The 16671-nt window shown below is 48.2% G+C and overlaps 1 protein-coding gene across 1 annotated transcript; it reads left to right on the top strand.

Annotated features, from left to right (window-relative positions):
• Positions 1 to 2355: 2355 nt before the first annotated feature.
• On the top strand, positions 2356 to 12166 carry LOC115072903 (CCN family member 2-like). The gene is made up of 5 exons (XM_029570894.1): positions 2356 to 2695; positions 6142 to 6355; positions 7172 to 7423; positions 8703 to 8917; positions 10575 to 12166. The coding sequence occupies exons 1-5, from the start codon at positions 2465 to 2467 to the stop codon at positions 10884 to 10886; spliced, it is 1224 nt and encodes a 407-aa protein (XP_029426754.1). The 5' UTR covers positions 2356 to 2464; the 3' UTR covers positions 10887 to 12166.
• Positions 12167 to 16671: the final 4505 nt, after the last annotated feature.

Raw genomic sequence — 16671 nt, 5'->3', positions numbered from 1 at the left:
CACCCTCTGCTTGTGTTGGGAAGAATGGGCCGGTGCAGCAGTTTCTCTTAAGCACTGAAGTGTCTTTGGCAGCATCAAAGATTCAGTTTTTCCTGTGTTTTCTTGGACAGTTCCTCTGAATTTATTATCACATGCACTATGTTTTTGCTGTCTGTATTGCACTTCGTGACTTTGTAGTAACTAATTGTTGCACAGAGAAGATTCGATATTGGCTAGGACTCTGGAATTGTTCTATAAGAGCTAATTGACATGGTAAACTCTGGAATTTGTTGCCAGAAGATGTGGTTAGTGCAGTTAGTGTAGCTGTGTTTAAAAAAGGATTGGATAAGTTCTTGGAGGAGAAGTCCATTACCTGCTATTAATTAAGTTGACTTAGAAAATAGCCACTGCTATTACTAGCAACGGTAACATGGAATAGACTTAGTTTTTGGGTACTTGCCAGGTTCTTATGGCCTGGATTGGCCACTGTTGGAAACAGGATGCTGGGCTTGATGGACCCTTGGTCTGACCCAGTATGGCATGTTCTTATGTTCTTAAAATTGTTTCATTGGTTAAATGTGAAATGTGCTTCCTTCTCTTTTTCTCTACCAGGGTGTTTCTTGATGATAAATGAAAAGTCACAAATAAAAGTGAACAGGTAAAAGCAGTGCTTTTGTCTGCCAGTATATGAGGTCACCTTATTTTCCCCTCTGTATCAGCCCCTGGGAAATGATAGGAGGGGAGGGACTGGATGAGGGATCAGAGTAGCTCTTAACACTCCCCCTGATCTCTGCAGACTGCTTCTCCGGGGGAGCAGGAAAGCAGAAGCCCCAGCCAATATGCTGCGACCCAGGGATAATACAGGACGGCACCAGAACCTGCCAGTTTCCATTCTATTAACCGTTCTGTACCCTGTCATTTTAGTTAAGGTTATTAGCACTATTATGTTTTTGTTTTTGTTTTTTAATTCTCCTTTAAGCTACTTTACATATTTTGGTGATGCATGTACCAATTCTGTCATGACAATATAGTTTTCGAAAATCTAAATCTGAGAAAAGCACCATTAGAGGAATGAGAGGAGCTAGGGCGAAAAGCATCCGTGGGGGCCGCGTTCTCTTTCACCCTCCTTCCCCCACTGGTGCTTTTCCCGTGCCGTGATGGCAGCAGCAGGAAAAAGTGAAGGTCTCTTAGGCCTCCTGCCAGTGGAAGGGAGGATGTGACTGAGCCCTGCAGATAGTTGCAGGGGGCAGGACACTAAGCAGTTGTTCCAATTCTTCCTCCGTACCTCCCCAAGACGGTCCTGCATCTAAGCACAGACATCTTTTTTTTTTCTAGAAAAAAAAAATAAAAATCACTGAGTAATAGTATTATAAGTGTTCTAGGTCCTGGTGTAATATTTGCGGTGCTGTCTTTTCATAGTTAGGGTTGTTGCTGTTTGAGTTTTGAGAGTTAGTGCAGTTTTGGTATGGCAGGTTTGTTATATAGGTTTTGAGTGGCTTTTAATTATTATTTTTTTTTGCAAGGTTTTATGTTAACTTCACACAATTCCTGGCAATGGAAGGAGTTTTTGCCATTGTTACTGAAGTGGCAACAAAATTTTATTTATTTTTTTTTTTTGCTATGGTGCATAATAATGTGAAAGATCCTAGTTCAGCCCAGCCAGTCTATGCAGTATGTATTTCTTTTAATTTCTAAATTGTGTGTATTTCTTGATTTATTTTTTTTTTGCAGTCTCCCTCCAAAACTCATAGACGACGCATTCATTAGACTCTCTGCCATGATTTTTGAAACATATTTATATTATAATACATTAAGCAAAATGTAATACCTTAATGTATGATATCCAATTTTTTTTTTTTAGAGTATTATTCTGGGAGGTTGTGATCTTGATTGTTGAGTTGAATTATCAAAATCTCTGGGCAAGAGAAGGCGGGAGGTTTGGTCTGTGGGTCTGAAAATTAATTTAGGAGTGAGGCAGAGTAAGGCTGAAAGGTTCACATAGGGTGCATCACCAACCTGGTACAGAGACGGGGAACAGGAGCATATTGGGATGTCCACGTCTGTCCTTCCCTTTACTGGGAAAAAAAAAAATCCACTTACCGAGCACTGCAGTATCTAAACATGATTTGGATGCAGAATTTGTGCAGCCAGCACCACGTGCTCAGCCTGCCACAGGGGAAAGGGGGAGCTGAGAAGCGGTGCCCTCCTCTCTCCTCCTCCAAATTAGACTAAACAAAGCCTTGTTTATGTAATGCTTTAACTCATGCTGCCAGAAGGAATGAGCTGGGGTGTGGAGATAAAACAGTTCCAGCCTGCATACTTTTCAAATTAAATTAAAAAAAAAAAAGAGAGGGAGAGAGGGTGAGCAAGGAGCCAGGATTCAGAGTTGAAACCTGGAATGTGAAGCTTTTGCCAGCTTGGAAGCCGAAGGCAGCCCCTCCACCACTGGGCCCACAGCAGTCTGGAAACCTTCCTCGCGATCTGGATGGGGCATCGGTTTGGTGATGGGGGGGATCCTCCTGCCATGCCCCTCAGCTGCAGGGCACACCCCTTTGGAAAGTATTTAAAGGGACTCAGAGAGGGCTCGGCAGAGAGATTCCCGAGCAAGCAGCAGGCGGCTCCGAGGAAGCAGGTCCCACCGACCTCCAGCATGCAGCGCAGCTTCCAGGGCGCCCCCCTCGTCTCCGTCTCTCTGCTCTTCCTCCTTCCCTGCTGGGTGAGTAACAGCCCCCCCCCCCCCCACCCCATTCGCCCGGCTCCCTCACTGCTTGCGACCTTTCCTTAGTGATGATTTCGTCAGCAGTAAATTCATTAAGATCCCCTACACAACCACACACACACACACACACACACACAATTCTGCTGTGGTTTGAAGTATAATTTTCAAGGAGCAATGAACGCTTTAAGGTTTTCTGACAGCTCCTCCTCCTCCTCCTTACCCCGCACTAAAGTTCATTACGGTGCTGCAGTGCTGATCATCATCAGAGCCGCTGCTTACCTGCAAGACCTGAGTACAGCACAGGCAGTGGAAGAGTGGACTCGGGGAAGGAGATCTTTGAAAACAAGTGCGTTTTTTAAAAAAAAAACACATTTGTATTCCACCTCCTCCCCTCCCAGGAAAAACAAACCCCGTCTAAATCTTACCACATGTTGGCTTGTTCTGAGTGAATGTTATTGTGATGGGCTCACATGATACTTGCTCTGCCTTGTGTTCCCAGCCATAGGGGAATCACTTTACAACCTATGATCCCTCCTACATGAGGTCCAGTAGAAGGAACAGAGGCTTGGCTCTTAATCTAAGGAAAACCACTAACGAGGAAGAGCTGTGGGGCTTCCCTTCGTACAGCAGGACTCGGTTGTCCCACTGGAGAGCATTAGCTCTGAAACTCATAGTGACCTCTGCATGCGGCGCTGGCTCATCAGCCCGAGATTCATTTATTTCTGTGGCTATTTTACCTTTCTGTTTCACGTGTGTGGGTTGGGGGAGGGGGGGGGGTGTATGTTTGTGAATACGTCACAGACTCAGGTGAGTTTGAAGTAGAAGAGATCCTTCATCTAGGACTGAATGATGCTTCCTATGATGGGAGAAGGGAGGATCAACCTTAGAGTCCAGCGGAGGCAGATGTAAAGTTGAGAAGAGGTTGGTGTGAGCCCGCTGGATTTCAAACAGACCCAGCAGCAAGAGGCCACCCATGTAATATGAGGTCTGTGCTCTAGTTTAATGAACATAAGATTATGCAATACTGGGTCAGACCAAGGGTCCATCAAGCCCAGCATCCTGTTTCCAACAGTGGCCAATCCAGGCTACAAGTATCTGGCTACTATTGCTTATTAATTACTGTAATAGCAATTTATGGATTTTTCCTCTAGGAATTATCCAAACCTTTTTTAAACCCAGTAACACTAACTGCTATAACCACATCCTCTGGCAATGAATTCCAGAGCTACCCCATGAAGTGAGTGAAAAAGAATGTTCTCTGATTTGTTTTAAATGTGCCCCATGCTAACTTCATGGAGCGCCCCCTGGTCCTTCTGTTATCCGAGAGAGTAAATAACCGATTTACGTTAACTTGTTCAAGCCCTTTCATGATTTTGTAGACTTCTGTCATATCCCCAGGGCCGGCGGAAACACTAGGCGGGCTAGGCCCGGGCCTAGGGCACCGACCATTAGGGGGCACGAGCAGCGGTGGCAGCAAAGAGGAGTGGGGATTGGAATCTCCAATCCTCTTTGCCACCGCCGCTCGCAAGCCGAGCCGGGGCTGTGACCAGGGGGGGGGGGGTGGGGGTGGTCAGCGCAACTTGTGGGGGGGCAGGACCTGGAGGGTGTTGGTGTGAGCAGGGGAGTGGCATAAGGCAAAAGGTGCCTAGGGCACGTAATCCCCCTTGCACCGGTGCCCTGCATATCCCTCCCCCCCCCCCCAGTCGTCTCTTCTCCAAACTGAACAGCCCTAACGTCTTTAGCCTTTCCTTGTAGGGCAGCTGTTCCTTGCCCCTTTATCATTTTGCTCGCCCCTCTCTGCACTCTCTCCAGTGCAGCTCTATCCTTTTTGAGATGCGGTGGCCAGAATTGCACCCGGTATTCAAGGTGCGGTCTCACCATGGAGCAGTACCAGAACAGGTTTATCTCTTTGTCCTATGAGGTAATAGGCCCAGAGAGGCTGAGCCAGTCCTGGTTTTGACCCGGTTTCATGCATCATGTTGTGGCCCTGAACTTGGCAGGAGATTACATTTGAGGTGCGGAAGATACCACAGGTTACAACTCAAACCCTTTAATAAAGTGAAAACAGCACTAGAGATGTATGAGAGGGGGTGCTTTTGGTATGTGGGAGCAGACGCCCCCTCCCCTGTATTTCCCATATTGCATACAAATAGAGTCCGGGGGGGGGGGGAGGGGGCGGGGATCATGTATGTATTTATTTAAAATTACTTTTATTCCGCATGCGCCACAGATGAAAGCAGTTTATTCTATTTATTTATTTATTTAAATTCTTTTAATATACCGATGCTCAAGACGAAGTCTTATCGTACCGGTTTACATCATAACCGGGGGAAAACCATTTAACTAGAAAGAAAGTTACAATAAACAGGGTGTACAATTCAGGGCCATTAAGAGAGAAAGAATTAGTTTAACGTAACGCTACTAAAGGAGTAGTGGAAAAAAGCAGAAAACAATTGACTAGCTTGGGGTGCTGATTTAGCAGCTAGTTTAAATAAACAGTTGGAGCATAACAGTTCCTTTGGATAAGGGGCAGAGGAGGCAGAGGAAGTTTACAGTCAAAACATTCATAAAAATAATGATACAAGTCCGAACATGACAATCAAATACAATTCCTAGACGCCAGCAGATAGTCGAGGGCGCTATTCTGTCTCCTCCTGCAGCGGTCCCTCTCTCTGTACCTCCTTTTGCCATGGTTTGGCCAGGACCGGTGGCACAGTTATGCCGAGAGGAAGAGCTTGTTGGAAATTCAGTCAAATGTCTTTTTCCATGTACAAACAATCCTCTTCTTGCTTAAACAGGACACAGGGGAATTTCTTTAGAAAAACAACAACCATACCATTGATGCCCCTTTCCCATGCCTCTCCGCTCACTCCAGCCCATCAGGAGCACTTTGATCTGGCTCTGGATTATTTGGTTTTGGAGTCCCAGCTCCAAGCTCTGCACTGTGTGATGACAAAGGCCACAGAGTGCTTGGAGTCGGGAGTTTAAAAACCAGGAGTGATGTAGGGTGCCCTTGCTGGAGTGGAGTCAGTCGAGAGGTCTCCTGCTCGTAATTAAATTGAACAAGAGATCCTAACGACGGTGCCCTAAGGCCGGGATTTGGCTCTGGCGCTTTGTGGGGTGTCCAGCGGGGTGCCGGTTCCAGTCCTGGCTTTCTGGATCCTCTCTGCTAGCCACTGAGGCACAATGACAGGGCCCCTCCCTGCCCTGGATGGGAGTTAGAAAGTCTGGAATTAGGCTGGCACTGCTCCTCATCAGCCTGGTTTTTCTAGCTCATGTTATCCTGCAGATCACACTGGCGAATGGGTGGGTGTTTAAATAATGAAGCCCCTGGTCTCCCAGTATCAACTTTCCCAGTGAACCTCGGCCAGCATCTTTATTTAATTCTTAGCTGCGAAGGGCAGAGTTCTCATCTCATGTTTGGTTTTTTTTTTCCTCCGCAGGCAGAGGTGGAAGAGTGCTCCTATCCATGCCAGTGCCCCTTGGAGCCCCTGATCTGCCCCGTGGGCACCAGCCTGATCTTGGATTCCTGTGGGTGCTGTAAGGTGTGTGCCAGGCAGCTCGGGGACCCCTGCTCCAAAAGCGCACCCTGTGATCCCCACAGAGGCCTGTACTGCGACCACTCCAGTGTCCATGTTGCCAGTGGTATCTGCCTAGGTAAGCGTGGACTACAGTGCTGCCACCCCGCCTGCCTGGCAAGTAGAAGGGTTCCCAAAGTCTGGCTGGGGTGACCGACGGAGAGGGCATTTCCTGTTAATGGGAGAGCTGTAGGCACATTAATAGGAAGGGCCTGACTGTGCTTTTAAGCTAAATAAAACCTAAAAATAACAGGTAGAAGGAAGGAGCATGTTTACTGGTGCAATGGACCAGTGAGGGAAGGGAATGCTTAATTAAAGACACAGCATCATTTGGTTGACTTGAAAGATAATTATTGTAGTTGAAAAGACTTTTGATATGCTCTTGTTACATTTCCTACAAGAGAAATCTATGGCCTTCAGAGAGGGGTCTAAAAATCTATTGTGGGGTCTGCACCTTTTCAGACAGCGATAAAAACTCTGTTCCCAATGTTGAACGTGATGTCATAGGACTGGGTGCACGGCAGGGCTTCCTGGACCCCCTGACCCCACAGCTAGTCTGGTTTTTTAGCCTAGCCACGATGTATATTCAGATATTCCTGATCTCTAGTGTACGCACACTTATCTCGTGTACATTCATTGTAGATATCCTGAAAAGTAGATGGCTAAGGGGTCGAGAGGAGAGGTCTGGGATGACGAGCTTACCGGCACAGGGTTTTGTCTGATTTTGCTGCATGGCATGTACGGTTGCGGAGTTTGGTCAGGTTTCCAGGCATGTAACAGGGCTGGATCAGCCCAGTCTTAGGTGACATGGAGTCATGCAGCAATCCTGCCCTATGGCAGCACAGGGACTCAGCTTCCAAACTCGTTTTTGGTTTTTTTTTTCCTCCTTGTACAGCCCAGGAGGGCTCAACCTGTGACTTGGGCGGGTTGGTGTACCGCAGCGGGGAGAGCTTCCAGCCCAGCTGCAAGTACCAGTGCACCTGCATGGACGGGGCCATCGGCTGCGTCCCCCTGTGTGCCGACGACGTGCGCCTGCCCTCTCCCGACTGCCCAGTTCCTCAGCGGGTGAAGATCCCAGGGAAGTGTTGCGAGGAGTGGGGGTGCGGACAGAGCGAGCGGGAGAACCCCTTTGAGTCTGGCCTGGCAGGTGAGATGTCTGCCTGGAGGTCGGTAGTCAGCCGGCTCTGTTTCTTTCTTTCTTTTTTTTTTCCCTGGGCAGTCCTGGAGGCGTCATTGCACCTGCGGGACTCGGTGGTTCTGCTTTCGTGCAGGCCGATGCAGGATCGGCGCGTGTTAAATGGGCGCACGTGATTGAGCGCCGATCCACCTCTCCCGGTTGCCCGATTTTTTAATATTTAAATCAGATGCCGCGGTAAAAAGGAGGCGCTAGGGGAAATTGCGCGCCCCTAGCGCCTCCTGGGCAGCGGACACCCGGGAGAGGTGGCTGTCGGCCGGTGAGGAAAACGGACGCTCAATTTTTGAGCGTCCGTTTTCCTAATCTGTGCACAGCCATGGGTTAGGAAAATTGACACTCGTTAATTAAGCGTCCCTTTTCCTAAACTGACCGCCAGCACTTTTTTTTTTTTTAAATTTTGTTTTTAGGGGCATTTCTAATTTTTTAGTTCCTCAGACTTAATATTGCCACGATATTAAGTTGGAGGAAGTACAGAAAAGCAGTATTTACAACTTATGAAACAAAAATAAGCAGCATGCTCCTCTCTTCCTGGAGGGATGTAATGAAACATGGCTAAGGATTGTGCATGGCAGGATGGACGATCTCTCTTGGGTTACTGGAAGATAGCAGATCGTCTCTTGTTTTTTTTAATTTTTTCCCAGCTGCTGCTGTCTGCTTCCAGCTCAGTTGGAAAGAGTCTGTGCTGGGCTTCAGCAGCGGAAACCTTCATTTGCAACCCTCCTGGATCTTCTGCTAGTTTATATATCCCCCTCTCGCCTCGCTTAGCCCAGGCATTGCAGTGATAGTGTTCAGCCGGTGGGAGGGAAGGGGGGGGGCCTGCAGACCCCGAGTCCGGACACTGACTCAGTCACTCCCCTTCCCTCCCTGCACTCCACGTTGGGGGCTGTGACCACTGCCTCCACAGCATCCCCAGCCACGGCACCCGGGGAATAGAACCCAGGCCGGCCCAGACTGCTCTTTGATATTGGACCGGCACAGAAGAGGGAGGAATAGAATCCTTAGTGCTGTCCTTGATTCCTCTTCTGTACATTTCCCATGACATCAAATGAAGAATGGACGTAAGAGGAAGTAAAATCAATGAACAGTCTCGTGCAACTGCGTTAACACCCAATGCAGTGCTAAGCAATGGCCTGGATTATCTGCACAAATCTGGAGTCTTGCTGATTGACCGGTGAGCTGGTGTTAACCGTTTGCTCTCCTTTTTTTTTTTTTCCATGGGGGTGGGGGACAGTCTATAGGCAGGTGCCGGCCTACAGCCCCGAACTGAACAACCTGCAGGAGAACTGCCTGGTGCAGACCACGGAGTGGAGCGCCTGCTCCAAGAGCTGCGGAATGGGCATCTCCACACGCATCACCAACGACAACCGCCAGTGCCGCCTGGAGAAGGAGACTCGGCTGTGCCTGGTGCGGCCCTGTGACCTCCTGCTGGAGAAGATCATCATCAAGGTACTGCCAGGGTCCAGGCCAACTAGAGCTAGGCCAGGTCTGCTTTTCTCAACTTTGCATTATGGGAAATGTAGTCCTGCATTTAAAGGTGGGTGAGATGGGCAAATGCCCAATTCCACCTCGCTCTGTATTGGTTTAGGGGCATTTTTGTCAGGCAGTTTCCTCCTGCTTCTTTGGACATCCAGCTCAGTCAAAACCAGGGCTGAGGCCATGGCACCAAGAATGCAAGGGTGCAAATTTTCCACTACCCAGGGTTTTTAAAAATATTTTATAACACCTCCTCCAACTCTTCCCCCGTTTAGCTCTGCCATCGCAGTGACAATTCTCAGCCAAAAGTCCCATACTGTGGCTACTCTTAGAATGTGGGACATGTGCTCCCTGACCTGGCCACCAGATGTCACCATTGTGCAAAACCTCAGACCATCTCTGTCCACTGCCTTGGCAGCGGCCTCAGCCCTGACTGACCCGGGACGCAGAACATGGGCCTAGAATTGAACCCTTTTCTGTCGTTCTATTTTTTTTTAATGCGGAGGCACAGAGCCCAGCTGTCGCACACATTCATAGTTCTGGGAAAGCTGCAGTGAGTCTGAGGGGCTGCAGTGTTCACTTCCAAGCACTCTTCTATATGACGCTGCACCCCGGGGGAGTCAGGATCGAAGCTTTGTTTCGATGGACTGAGTTTCAAGTCAGTTTCGGCTTGTTCTTGGCTTCTTGAGCCGAGCCAGGTCTTGCTTCTTTGACCTGTCCTGCCTCAGCTCTGTGTCTGAATTTTTTTGGCTTGCGGGAACTTCCGCATCAGCCGCAGTCTGAACTAACTACAGTGGTTTCAGTTTTGTACTTACAAATGGTTTCTTGATGCAAGGATGCAGTGCGGTTAACAGGTGCACATTACTGCAAGGCTCAGGGGGCCACTGCAGATCCCAGGGCTTGAAGCGACGTAATCATGACAATGTACACCTGAGCACAGACAAAATCTATCCACCGACTTAAACCTTGTGACATTGTGCAGCTGATCCCTTAGCAGTGGTTTTAGATTATCACGAGTCACCACCACGCCATGGCTCTTGCTTCAGGCTGGGGTTGGGTTTTGGAAACGATTGGGTTGGTTTGTTTTGGGTTTTTTTTGGCTCATTTATAGGCAGCGATGGTAGTGGGGAAGCTCCTGAGGGCAGGGGCGTTAGCGAGGGGATGGAGGAGAGGGAGCAGGGGAATACTAGAAAAAGAGGAAATAGCAATAGGAAAGTTAAGAAAAGGTCTCTCTAGGCCTAATTCACTAAAGCATTTCCCCTATTTTGGGTCGATAGGAAAAATGTGTCGTACATCTGCCTCTTATACCAGAGAATTTACCATAGCAAAGGACCTTTATGTGGAAACACATGAAGACCTTTAATTGAGTTTCTGTTATTTAGATTTTAGATGTAATTATTTACCTTTCCACATCCAAGGTAACTAACAAATTCAGGTACAGGTGCTAGGTCCCTGCCCCAGAGAACTTATAATCTTAAGTGACATGCCCAGGGTCTCAAGGAGCATCAGTGGGAGAGGCAACATTAGAGCCCTGGTTCTTAGCCTTAGGTCGCACTGCCAGTCTGTTTGCTTAAAGGGGGGGTGTTACCCCTGTTTTCTGTTCTTTCTTATCTCCCCCCCCCCCTTGCAGAAAGGGAAGAAGTGTCTGCGCACCCCCAGACCCGAGAAGGGCCTGCACTACGAGTTCTCGGGTTGCACCAGCGTCCGCACCTTCCGCCCCAGGTTTTGCGGGAGCTGCACGGACGGGCGCTGCTGCACGCCGCACGACAGCACCACCCTGGATGTGAGGTTCAGGTGTCCAGAGGGCGACGTCTTCACCCGCAAGATGATGATCATTAAGTCCTGCCTCTGCCACCATGACTGCCCGCGGGACAATGACATCTTCCTGGCCACCCACCAGCGGAAAATGAGCAACGACTACATCAGAATGCCACGGTCGTAGCCTGGTCCGCCCCCTCCCCCTCCCCCAACAGCCCCCCTTGACGAGCCACGAGCCTCGCTAACAGATTGGCCTCCCCTCTTAGAACTATCAATTCTGGAGCTCATCTCCTTAATGAAGGGGCTTTGTTTGCTAGAAGGGGGGAGAATTAATGGGCCAGTCTTTTTTTTTCCTTCTCTCTGTTGACCCTAACTGTACATGAGAGGTGACTCTCACCTGGAAGGGCTGTGGCATTTCCTTGTGCTTCTGAGGTAGTCTCTGGGAGCAGTTGAGTCCAACCGAGCTGCGCCCTGGCTCCGTGCCCCTATCGGGGGATGGGTGACAGATGGCTACTTTGAGGCTGGAGGATACAAGTGCAACCAGTGCTCAGCGCTTGTGATCCTGTTTCGTTTTTATTTTATAGCCTGTTACTGGACACACATGCCGATTCCGAGTGCGGGAGAGCTCAGGAGCCTTGGCATTCGATGGAGCGTGGAGTACAAGTCCTGATAAAACAGCTGTGATGGGGATCCTATGGCAGGAGCCCCTCTCTCTATATCATAAACAGAGCTAGTGCTGTTCATGACATCATAAACAACAAGGACCAGCTGGATCCTGTGAGCCCAGAATAGAAGGTGTCACAAACGGCCTTCCCTATGCGGGATTTGGTTGGTTTATTAGTGGTAATGATGTCCCAAGTGAGATCAGAACCCATTAGATCCCGTTCCATATGAGGTCATTTGTGACTCTTAACATGGCTGCTCCTAGGGCTGGGAAAGGATTGGAGAGGAGCTGGTTAATACATACATAGCCCTATCAAGGGATGTTTAGCTGATAAATGGCGTCTGCCAGGGCTGGAAACCAGAGCTGCCTTACCTATATAACCCAGAGGCTTCACTCATCCTAGTCTCCTAATTGTCCAAACTAGTAAGACAGATGGTCAAATAAGCAAACGTTTGACGCTAAAGATCCGTTTCACCGTGGCAAGGCTTTGACGGCTGACCTGTCCTCTTCCAGATGTAATGTCACCTTTAACTTGGATCTCCACACCGCTAATGCAGCTGACTGCCCGCCTGCTGTTCCTGCTCTGCATTTGGATCTGAAATGTAAATGTTGTAAATAGTTTTTGTACAGGTGTGTGTGTAATTTATATTCATGGAAACCTCTTGGCCCATTGTACTGTAATTCCGTGCAGCTGTCTCTCTGCGTCTCTTGCTCGCACTGTGTGCGTCTCTCTCCCTCTCATTAAGAACTGCTGCACTTTGTCAACAATTAAAGGTTCTTTATATTTTTTCTAGAAACCAGCTGAGCTGTTTTGTCCTGGCTTTATGTTGCAGTTTTTTTAAAGTCCTTTCTCTGGGAACTAGAAATTGCCAAATTTCCAGGTTGGAGCTGATTCTCAGTAGGGTGACTTTAACTTGCCTGTGAAGGTCATCTGGGATCTGGGTCCTCTGAGGGGGCTTTGTTTTGGATATTTTAGATGGTCTGAGGTGGTGTCTGAACAGTTTAGGCGCTGCTGAAATTAATTTCGTAGGCTTTGTTTCTCTAAAAATCCCACCTTCAGCATTTGAAAACAGATTACAGATGTGAATGGGAAAAGGAAGACACTCAACCCACACGCTCAAAGCACAAACTCACACTCACAGAAACTCACTGCCGTACACCACACCAGTGGAGACACTCACAGACACACAGTCACACAATTACATCCATACTCACATCTTGCAACCTGGCCAGAAACTAGCATTGCCGACTGGCTCCAGATTTTCAGGACACGTTGATCCAGTCCTGGTTTTACTCTCCTGCGTACAGGTACTTATGGTCTTGCTTTTCTTAGGGCATGCAATAGGGGAATCATAAGTCCCAGCATGCAATGGGGTAAAAACCAGACTGGATCAACCTGTCCTGAAAATCTGGAGCTAGTTGGCAACCCTAGCCAGGACAGACTTTGACCAGCCTTGGATTTGTCAATATGAACCCATTATGTCTGTGCAACAGCCTGGCTAGGATTTGCTGCCTTCCAACTCTGATGAATCTTATTCAGCACAGAACAGCCCTTTGCTAACCTGTATCAGCCCCTTACAGGAGGGGTGAAAGCACCAAAGTGACTAGGGGCAGCAAAATCCTAACTCCATCCCTGACCTTGACAGGTTCAGTGTTGCCTGTTGTAACTTGCCTGACCTTCAGGAACCTCTCATTTAGGATCCAAAGGAAAAGCGAGCTCCCGTGCCTTGGTGATAGGCACTCGCAGTGACTGAGTGCCCTCTGTGTGCTGCAGAGTTCTGGAATAGCGGAACCTCTGCTGCCATCTGCTGGTACAACTTCCCCTGGAACATTTCAGGGTTTGGATCTCTACTGGATAGCTCAGAGCCCCAGAATCCTGTCCACCAGAGACCATCTTTGCATCATTCACCCTGGGTGTTTTTAGGGTTGTTTTGGTGTTTTTTTCCCCCCCTGAACTGACAGCTTTTTTTCTGACTCTTTGAGCTCAATTGGAACTGTGCTAACTAGGGCTGCTGTGCCTGAGCCTTGATTTGCAGCTACATGGGGGTGGTGTGTGTGTGTGTGTGGGGGGGGGGGGGGGTATGCTCTATTTTTAATTCATTACCCTCCTATTCCTTCTACAACTGAATGGTTGGAGACCTTAGACCATGGCTTCCCTCAGAACCAAGGGCAGCCTGAATTCTGCCTCTAGGTGTCCCTGTTGAATGCTGGCTATCATTCCTTCCACCCTCTCTCTGCCACAATAACTAGAAACCAGGTTTAGGAGTCCAGCCTGGTCTCTTGCACGATAGTGAGCAGCACTGTCACTAGGCCAGAGCCTACCAAACCTGTCGTCCTCTCACTCAGTTGAGTTTTCAGGATATCCACGAGGAATAAGCATAAGATATGTTTGCCTACATTGGAGTAAATGCAAATATGTCTCGTGCATATTTCTTGTGGATATCCTGAAACCCCAGGTGACCGTAGGGTCATGAGGACAAGTCTTTGAACCACTGCCCCGGGCCATGTTTCCAGCCCATTTTGGGTATCTTTCAATAAATTGTTGACCTCAGCTGGGCTTAGTCTTAACAAAGATATCCACTTGTATATGGTTTAGGACAATACAGAGCTGTAACCAGGCATTTCTGCAGCCCTGTCCCCAGCCTGATGCTCGCTCCTCTTTGTCTTCACCCCACCCATTCTATTCGCCGGGCTCAGTCCTCTTCCCTCTCTTCCCTCTCGCTCCTCAACCTGAATGGTAGGAGGAGAATGGCACTCTTCCTGGTTCTACATCTACCACTGGCCCCGGGCTTGGATTTCAGTCAAGTCTTTTGCCCTGGATGGCAGGTTCTATTACTTACCCCTAGTTGCATCCTTAGGGCAATACCAGGGGAATAAGGAAGTAACTGGGGGGATTCGGTGGTTCAGGCATTCAACTACATGCTGGGCTGGTGCAAGGGTATTAGGCGCCCTAGGCAAACCTTCTGCCTTGCACCCGCCTCCTCCCCCTGCTGCTCGCAACCTGCCGAATCTCTGCCGCTTGTGGCCTGCCGAGTCTCTACTCCTCTCGGCCGTGAGTGGGATGGGCTCACGTGTGGCCCCACATGGCTGCTCTTTGCCGCCCCCTAATGGCTAGCACCCTAGGTGATCACCTAGTTTGCCTATTGGGATGCGCTGGCCCTGACTACAAGCCCAGGGTAGCATCTGCTATGCAAATTTAAATCCCTCACAAAGTAGGATTGGCTCAGCCTGGAAGCCACCAGGGAAATCTACTAAATCTCTCTCAAGCCGATTCAAAAAACTCCGCGGGAGAGCCGGAGGCGAGCGCCCGCTATCCCGACGCGCGCCCAGGCACCTCTCCTGGGCGTGCGATTCTTTATTTAAATTAGGGCCCACGCTAATAAGGAGGTGCTAGGGACACTAGCGTGTCCCTGGCGCCTCCTTATTAGCGGAAGCAGCGGCTGTCAGCGGGTCCGACAACCGACGCTTAATTTTACTGGCATCGGTTGTCGAACCCGCTGACAGTCACGGGTTTGGAAAATGGACACCGGCAAAATTGAGCATCCGTTTTCCAACCCGTGGGCCGGCGGACAGCTTTTTTTTTTTTTAAGTTTTTTTAACTTTTGGGACCTTCGACTTAATATCGCTATGATATTAAGTCAGAGGGTGTACAGAAAAGCATTTTTTTCTGCTTTTCTGTACACTTTCCCGGTGTTGTCCGTGATTAACGCCAACCTTTGGGCAGGTGTTAATTTCTGAGAGTAAAATGTGCGGCTTGGCTGCACGTTTTACTTTCAGTATCCCACGGGGATAACTAATAGGCTCGTCAACATGCATTTGCATGTGATGAGTGCTATTCGTTTCGGGGGAGTTGGCCGCGTGTTTTCCACATGCTATTACCCCTTACAGTATAAGTGGTAATAATAGTGCGTGTAAAACGCGTGGTCAAACGGGGGCTAAACGGTGCGCTCGGCTGAGCACACCGTTCTGTATCGGCCTGTCTGTGTTTCAGTTTACCACACTCTAGTAGATAATAATAACATTGTTCCTTCCCCTGTATTCCTATTGATTCTTCCATACAATCGAGGCATCAGGAGTAGCTGCTTCGATTTTCTGAACGGCTTGAAGACACCATGAATCTTTGAATACTTTTAATATGCGGGAATCTGTACATATTCCCATCTGAAGGGCTTTTCCTCTTTATTTATTTTTTTCAAATCAGTTTTCAACCTGTCCTGGTTAGACTCTGATTGGCCAAAACATCAAGCTTCTAGATGTCATTGGAATGGTCTTGCACATCTCTGGTTGGAAACCTCCTCTGATAATCATCGACCTTAAAGCTTTTACTGCCATCTCACTGCATTTTTTTTCAAGGTTTGCTCTTGACTGATCCAGATTTGAACCCGGACCTGACTGTGAAATAAGAGCCAGAAGGTTTGAGGGACAAAACCCTTAGTTGGGGGTTGAGCATAGCAGTACCATTAACACCCTGAGACTTTCAAGCTGGAAAATGATGATGCTCGAGCCTAGTGTTTGAGGGTCTCTTAAATAGTGCAAAGGAACTGAGGCATTATAGGCCTGATTCACCAAGTGGGGAGGTAGAACAGTTGTCAGACATCAAGGACTGGCCTAAAATCTTCCTCCTAGAACTGGGTTACTTGGTAGCTTTGAAATCAGAAAAGCTGTACGTTGGTCTGCTCCTCCTCCTTCCAGCCCCACCAATAACTGTATTCCCATTTATGCCACTGAGAGTAAAGTGCCCAGTGACCTCCTGGCTCGTGCTTTTCATGTGCCCTTGATGTCCCAACACTTAGGATCCCTTCATCTTTTCTATCCTGTAGGGAAACAGCCCAGTTCAGGTCAGGCAAATCTCAGGGAGATCCGAGTACTCTGTGATGTCACTGAGAATTTTGAAAGCTTCCCTACCATTGGTTAGTAGCTGTAACCGTTTTCAAATGTCAGCATCAAAAAAAGCAGTGTGGTCCCCATGTTAGTCCACCTGAATGTACAGCAGTAAAGATTAACAAATAGAAACAAAAAATAAGAAGGAGATATCTTGTTATGTACTAATTAATGAATACATTTCTTGACTAGCTTTCAGGAGCTAATAGTCCCTTCCTCAAGTCAGCACAGAGAGTAAAAGATGACATTTACCAGAAATATAGGCACCTTCACTTTCACACTACCCTTGGAGGGCCTTTTGTGATTCCCTTATATTTTCAGGCCATTTAATCTTTTGCTCATTCTATTCTGATTTGAGGAAAGGGGGGATTAATTACAGAAAGTTAGTCAAGAAATGTGTCAAGTTAATCCAATAAAAAGATAG

Source organism: Rhinatrema bivittatum, chromosome 11 (genome assembly GCF_901001135.1).
Source record: "Rhinatrema bivittatum chromosome 11, aRhiBiv1.1, whole genome shotgun sequence".
In the NCBI taxonomy this organism is placed as follows: Eukaryota; Metazoa; Chordata; class Amphibia; order Gymnophiona; family Rhinatrematidae; genus Rhinatrema; species Rhinatrema bivittatum.
This window is presented reverse-complemented; position numbering and strand designations above follow the sequence as displayed.

Coding starts and splice junctions, on each gene's coding strand:
- LOC115072903 (XM_029570894.1), top strand. CDS start 2,465: ATGGGGCATCGGTTTGGTGATGGGGGGGATCCTCCTGCCATGCCCCTC. Junction 6,356..7,171: donor TGCCAGTGGTATCTGCCTAG/GTAAGCGTGGAC, acceptor CTCCTTGTACAG/CCCAGGAGGGCTCAACCTGT. Junction 8,918..10,574: donor TGGAGAAGATCATCATCAAG/GTACTGCCAGGG, acceptor CCCCCCTTGCAG/AAAGGGAAGAAGTGTCTGCG.